The sequence below is a fragment of the Olea europaea genome, chromosome 20, assembly GCF_002742605.1.
Source record: "Olea europaea var. sylvestris chromosome 20, O_europaea_v1, whole genome shotgun sequence".
Taxonomy (NCBI): Eukaryota; Viridiplantae; Streptophyta; class Magnoliopsida; order Lamiales; family Oleaceae; genus Olea; species Olea europaea.
This window is the reverse complement of record NC_036256.1, coordinates 6,091,027-6,098,559: the sequence shown is the minus strand read 5'-3', so window position 1 is coordinate 6,098,559 and position 7,533 is coordinate 6,091,027. Positions and strand designations below refer to the sequence as shown.

At 34.6% G+C, this 7,533-nt stretch overlaps 1 protein-coding gene across 1 annotated transcript; it reads left to right on the top strand.

Annotated features, from left to right (window-relative positions):
- Positions 1 to 200: 200 nt before the first annotated feature.
- Positions 201 to 1,364, top strand: LOC111369493 (probable CCR4-associated factor 1 homolog 9). Its single transcript, XM_022991026.1, has one exon. It carries the CDS (start codon positions 242 to 244, stop codon positions 1,223 to 1,225), a length of 984 nt encoding a protein of 327 aa, XP_022846794.1. The 5' UTR covers positions 201 to 241; the 3' UTR covers positions 1,226 to 1,364.
- Positions 1,365 to 7,533: the final 6,169 nt, after the last annotated feature.

Genomic DNA, 7,533 nt, shown 5'->3' with positions numbered 1-7,533 from the left:
GAAAAATTATCGTGAAAGGGGCTTATAATGGTGCCCTAACTTTTGTACCCAAACCCAAACCCAAACCCAAACCCATACCCATACCCATACCCATACCCATACCCATACCCATACCCAATTAATACGCCCCGCCGACCCTAGAGAGGTCTTTTTGGCCGCACTATAAAAGGCAAAAATATCGCTATCAAATAGATGAAAAACTGAAGAGTAGAGAAAACAATATCAATCTGGATCCTGCACGATGGCTGCATCAACAACCTCCATCTCCGACGACGATCCACCACTGCCTTCTTCATCTTCATCTACGTCGCCATCTCCATCTCTTTCATTGTCTCGGCCGCCACCCGCTCTCACTTCTCCTACGTGTTCAGCGGCGGTGATGAAGTTAGATAATTCCAAAAAACCAGTTCAAATTCGCTCAGTCTGGTCTAGAAACTTAGACTTTGAATTCTCCATCATTAGTCACGTAATTGATATGTATCCTTTCGTCTCGATGGACACTGAGTTCCCCGGCGTTGTCTTCCGCAACAATCCCAACCAACAGTACTACTGTAACCCCGTCGACCACTACCAAACCCTCAAGTCCAATGTTGACGCCCTCAAGCTCATTCAGGTCGGAATTACTCTATCTGATGCCTCTGGTAACCTCCCTGACCTCGGATTTCCTGACCGCTGCTTCATCTGGGAGTTCAATTTCTCAGATTTCAATCTGGAGAGGGACGACCATGCGCCTAAATCAATTGACCTCCTCCGTCACCAGGGTATTGATTTTGACACCACTTACCAGTTTGGCGCATCCATCTCTCTGTTTGCTGAACGCATGATGTCATCTGGCCTTGTGTGTAACGATAACGTTACCTACATTACCTTCCACAGCGCATATGACTTCGGCTACCTCATTAAGGCCCTCACGGGAAAGGCTCTCCCCAGTACACTTTCAGAATTCCTTAACTTGCTCAAAGTGTTTTTTGGGAACCGGGTTTATGACGTGAAGCATTTGATGAAATTCTGTTCGGGGTTGCACGGGGGATTGGAAAGAGTGGCGACTTCGCTTGGTTTGGAGCGGGTGGCAGGAAGGTGCCACCAGGCTGGGTCTGATAGCCTGCTGACGCGGCATGCCTTTCAGAAGATAAGAGAAATCTACTTCAGCAATTGCAAAAAGGAAGCGCTGCCTGATAAGTACGCGGGTGTACTCTATGGGTTAGAGGTCTTTGATTCTTTTTAGCTTCTCTTCTTTAGATGTGCAGTTTGCTAGGTTTGTTAGTATATCTTTGGCATTGTTAGCTAAATTCCCAATCGCTTTATACAATCATTTTGGTTAATAGAAAAAAGTTCTAGTTCGGTTTCTTTCATTCTTCTCTCAATTATTCTTCTTTCAATTATTATATATTTTACCTATCTGCAAGTTTATGTATTCATATTTACGCCCTGGCTATTCATTATGTGAAATTGTGAGTGTTGGTTCACTCTACTTTCACCAATAATTTTACATTTTTTACGGATTGAGATATTGACAATTTTGTTATTTAATATAGCACAGAATTATTTCTTGAAAGCTGATGGGGTTAATATGTAGATGGGTTTTATCCAAGGTTTTTTTAAGTAGTGAAAGCAGGTTTAATTTGTAATGCAGGAAAATAGATGGTTGTATAGTACCGAACTTGAGAGTAGCACTCATGATGAAAAAGTTGTGTCTTGTAGTCTTTTTTGTTGTGAATTCAGGATTGAGCATCTTATATCTGACGTTGTTTAGAATACACATGAAAGGCAACAATAAAGTTCATTAAATTGGTAGTTTGATTGGGATTTCCATGAAGCTGACTTGATATTAAAAGCTAGAGGGATCAAGCTTGGTCCTTTTTTTAGCAGTTCACGTGTCATTGTACCTGAAATGATAACCACACCATGTCTTTGGTAAATATTCGATGAAGTTTTTTTCTGAAGCCTACGGGTGTTGGGAATTCTGGGGGCCTTTCGTTCAGTTATTCTTGCGTTGTATTTTGCACTTTGGCCTTATTATTATTATTATATTTTATTATTTCTATATTAAAATTCTATTGGCATCTAAATTCTTTATTCATAACTCAAGTCGTGAGGTCTGCTTCATCTAATAAATATTTTAAATAGACTAAGGCTTAGAAGTTTTATTTGTCAATTGTCATCACTGACAGAGTAGGAACTTAAAAGAATTATTTGGTTTCAAATAATCCGATGCACCTAAACAAAATAAAGTCAAAATTGATGGATAGCTTCAAGTTTACCATTGTTTGAATAATGAAACATCTTGTATTTTGTTCCGAAAGACCAATTTGCAGTTTGTTTTGCTAAAATGGAACTCCATGTGTAATTTTAGAGTTATCTCTGATTTTAAAGTCAACAATTTTATTCTAAAGTCAAATTAATTACAAGATTTATTACACATACAGAAAGGCATATTGATCTAGCTCAAGTCACTCGAAAACTCAACCCATGTATCTTTACTGGTAGGGGTGACTTGTTTGGTCTAGAAAATCAACTAACAATCACACTTCATCTTTAGAATTAATTTCTCATTTCTCAACCCTTTGTTATCCTTGAAGTCACCCTTTCTAAATTCACTTCATATCCAAATGTTCTGATAGTGTTTATTCTCTTCACTATTTATGCTTGATACAGATTGGTTTCTTCAAATTTGTAGGAGAATATTTAAGATAATTCAATCTGTGACTTGAAGGAATTGACTTATGGGAGTTGATTCTGAGCATGTTTGGGTGAGCTTACACATAGGGATGAACTCAACGTAATATTAAGTTGCTGGAAAGAGTGAATGAGATGATTAAGAAATCGGGTTCTGTTCAAGAGAGAGAAGAAATTGAGATTAGGGGAGATACCTAGTGCATGGAACAGACTTGATTTGTTAACACCTGAAATTGTTGGTGGTTGCTATTAATGCATTGGGATGTTAATAATGTTCGTTTGGTTATTAGAATCTATGATTACAGTCAATGCCAGATGAATTAATTCCTCTGCACTTTTCTTTGTCTTTGAGCATTGAACTTTCAAGGCAATTTAGAGTACGTCTAGAAGGCTCAAAGGAAGTTCATTGCAATGATTTATTAGGGGGAAGAGCATAAAGTTGATTTGATGGTAAATCTGTGAGTTGATTGGAGTCTAATCCTTCACTGAGTTGGTTGGTGCCTGTGGAAAGGATCACCTTAACACCTTTAAGATGAAAGCAATCATGGCAATTCAAATTCTACTATGTGGGAAACAATTGCTGTTATCATGTAATTATGGAATGGTAATAACTAAAAGAAGAGAGTGCCATGGTGAAAATGAGAACCCCTGTGTCCATGGTGACAAGTCAAAGTACTAGGAATAGCATTATGCCGATTGCTGATACTTCTGAGACAATGAAAAATAAATACTATGAGTCGAATGATAATAATCTAATTAAAGGAAGGCTAACAAGAGAGAAAGGTCCCGGGCTTGGTTGGAATGAGCATCTACTCAGATCAAGATGGAATGTGTACTAGTTGACCGGTGCACTTTGTCCTCATATTTTCAAGCATGTGTACTTAATTGTTACCTTGTTGAAATTCCTTACCTGAAATGTAACAAAGTAACATAATCCCAATTAAATCTTCAAACACTTGTAAGCGGCTTCTTCATTAAATTTATTTTCTTTGGTAGCTAATCTAAACTGCTATCTTATGATGCAGAATTTTTGCTCTGCATTCTTTTCTTTCAATTGAAAAAGGAAACTTATTACCAACTAGATGAAGTGCAAGGGTAGAAAGGGTGAAGCCACCTATTACAAAAGAAAACTAAAGGACAATACAGTAAGCAACTATTTCAATTCCAGTTTGCACTTCTATTAATGCCTGACAATAGCAATAATTTGTTTTCATGTTTTTTTTCAAATTTACTTGGTATGTTTAATTGTGTTCTACATATATCCAGGCTAATAATGAGATTGTAATCTGTTCGTGGTCTTATCAAAGGAATAAAATTATTTTTTCCCCATGTCTTTTTAACCATTTATATTTCTAATAACATGGATTTATGGTCTTAAAAGGTAATAATTTTAAGGCTAGTAATTTGATAACCATTTGTTGAAGACATACCATATTGAATTTAACAATAATGAACCTTTGGTTTTGTTTGTTCTTGTATCAATCTAGAAGTTGCATGCTCCGTATCTGATCTCGGTATTCTCCTCAATTAAAGGGTAAATTTTGGGAAGGGAAGGAAAACTACCCAATGGTTCATGAGCAAGCTTGAGAAAGAACTGTATTGGAAGAAAAGCGTTAAAAAATGTTTGGACAATCATATGGATGGTAATTGGTCAAAGGGTGTATATAAATAGAATTTGGAACTACTGAAGTCATTTGAAATCATTTGAAATGAAAAACAGAACTAAAATGGTAAACCTTGAAATAAAGCAATAGAAAATGCATATTTGTTTCATTTTATTTTGGGAGGTTGGAGAATCTCTCTAGATCTCCAAATGTCTTCAAAGTTATATTAGAAAGATAATGTTTTCCTCCCAGATACGGGGATTATCATTAGATTGCACTATTTGTCCAGTCCTTATACATGCAATATGGTAAGAAGCTTATCTAGTTTTAAAACTTTTTAAGTTCATAAAGAATTTGTAGTTCTAGTTTACATTAGGAATGAAGGAAGGATCGGAAGAGAGAGATCTAATCCCTTTATTTTTTCAGGATGGAGGAATGAGCGGTGAGTTTGAATCGTTCTTTGTCTATATTTTTTATGCTTTTACTTCTAGTGAAGTTGCAGGTTGGACTGAATAAAGAACATTTGAATGCCCTCAGGAAAAATAACAAGATTTGATAGCACGAAGATGAGTGGTAAGTATGTGAAATTAGGCTTTCTCTGGTTTTTCCTATTTAGACATGGACATGAAAAATTCATGCGACACAGATGCACAGACTTAATTTTTCCAAAAGCAGGACAGAGAAATGTGAGTGATAGGTTGATTAAAAATCTAAAAATTTAATTATTTTTTTTATTTTTCATTAATTTGCCCACACCATTATAACCGGCTCATTGCATCTTAAACATAATTTTGGCCTTTCCAGAATCTTTATTTTTCTCTCTCCCATTTCCTTCCAAGAGTCTTCAGTTTCTTTGACTCCCTCGCCTCCCTGTTTTCTGTTCTTCACAGTCTTTACTTCCCTTGTCAACATCTTCCTCGCTTTTCTGTTCTTCCCATCTTTACTTCCTTATCTCCCTCTTCTCCATTTTCATTTGCCTTTTCTTCCTCCTATTTCCATCATCTCCCTCTTGCCCACATATCTTTCCTATCTCCCCCCCCCCCCCCCCCCCCCCCCCCCCCCTTCTCTAAAAAGGACATGGTACCTAGTGCTGCCAGGCGTCTGGATGTGTCAGTGTTTGATACATTTGGACACCACCCTCTGATCTCTGTGCTTCTTAGCCTTTTTCCCTTCCCTTTGCTAAAAAGTTACAAGAGAAAGCTCTTGTCATCTTTCTTTCACTTAATGCTATAGTCAATGCTAATGGTGGAATATGGGGTTCTAAGAAGCATGGGTTCGGATATGTAATTCGAATATGACACGATATGAGTATGAGAAAATATAGCTTTTTAACAAAACTTAGGATACTCGGATACGAGTATGTCTCTATCAAATTTGTGGATCTCTTTCTAAATTTGTATCTTTGTGTTTCTTTTTATTATATTGCTATTTTTTTCCCCTTTTCTTTCAATTTTTATTTCCATATGTCTTTTCTTATAACCTTTAGGATCTTTTATTAAGAAACTTCGATACTGATAGATAGAAAGTTCAGTGATTTGCTTCTTGATCTATAAAGAGGAGTCACCGCGGATAATATGTGGCTTTCTATAACTAATTTACCAATTTTTCGATTTTCTAAACAAATATTAATGAATCTTTGAAACTTTTTACTGAACAACAAAGCAAAGTAGATTAAGTATATTTATCTAATGGCATGAAATATCAAATTATAAAAAACAATGTTTGTAATGTTCTTAGAGTACTTTAACATTCAGCAAATTAATTTCTTCACATTACCCTTTTAACTCTCTTAGCTTTTTCCTTAACTTCTAAAAAGGGATTAAGACTGTGACAAAAAAGATTTTCATTATGTTTAAAAAGGTTAAAATAAACTCCTTTAATTGGGATACAAAGGAGCACTTTATCTTTTGGCATTGGAATCCAAAATAAAGAGGCTAAGAGCTTTAGAAATATGTTTGAAAAAGAAATAAAACATTATAATATTACTTTTGAGTAAATTAATTGCTTGCTTGGTGTTTCCTCTTTTAGACTTTGTTCGAAAATGAATAAGGTAAAAGAGAATTGTAAAACAAGAGGAAGTAGGAAAAAGCTTACTTTAATTTGAAGTCTATGAATTTACAAAGATTGCGAGAGAATTTTTTAGTACAAATGTTGTATGGTGTGCTCTATGTTTTTCTGATGTATGTTTCATTGTATATGGTATTGGTATTTATAGAAGTTGGTATATCATGTCTATTCTTTCAAAAAGTAATCAAAACTATATATCTTTACAAGACTATGATTTAAAATTAAGTAATTAAAGGTTACTTTACATCTGTACGAAAATAATAAAGATTTTTTGTAAACTTCGGCTTCACGTTCGTCCTTTTTGACTTTCCTTGTTGATAATTGTCTTTCAAGTAGTATTCATTTGTTCCTTGCTTAACAATGGCCCTTTCCTTTACGTCTTTTCTTTATTTTTTCAATTATTGTACTATATGTCCATAATCTCTATTTAGGTTTCTTTTAGATCTGTGTCCATTTCATTAGTTTTGCCATTGGATATGTCCTCTTCGTCTTGTGATTGACTTTTTATTAATTTGCCATTTGTTTCTTGAAAAGCCAACAGATATAACTCTTTTTGCTGAGTATTTTGTGCTGAAATTTTTCATATTTTAACTTTTACAGCAAGACGTTCTTGACAAAAAAATATTGTTTTGACTTTTATAGCAAGATGTTCTTGACAAAAAATAACTCCGTTGTTCTACTTTGCTACAAGTTTGGAATCATTATTTTGAATTTCTATCATTGTCGCTGTTTTTGAGATCTTGTCATTTGTAATCAATCTATCTAATTTTTATTTAAGTATTTGTCTTTGAAGAATGTCTAAATCTTTTGGCTCCTTCGTATATTAGAATATAATGATAAACTAGAATTACTATAACATTATTTACAAGAGGTGGTCTAGAAATGAATTGTTTAATTAAAGGATGATCTTTTAACAGAGCAAGAATCTCTTCAAGTTTAAATGGAAAGAATTTGAAAGATCTATTTAAAATTTATATAGTGTTTATCATGCCAAACTATAAGACTGTATAAAAAAATTCTTCAAAGATTGTATAATCAAAGGAGATTGTAAGATAACCGTATCTAAGAAAAACTGAATTTTTAAAAAATGACAAGTATTTGGGGCTATATTTAAGAAAATATCGATTTTTGTTGTGACAGTAGCTTAGAATTTGAGAAAAACAATTATCTCTTGCACATCTGACTT

Bases quoted from the DNA above. Each gene is read 5' to 3' on its own strand.
- LOC111369493 (XM_022991026.1), top strand. From the start codon at position 242: ATGGCTGCATCAACAACCTCCATCTCCGACGACGATCCACCACTGCCT.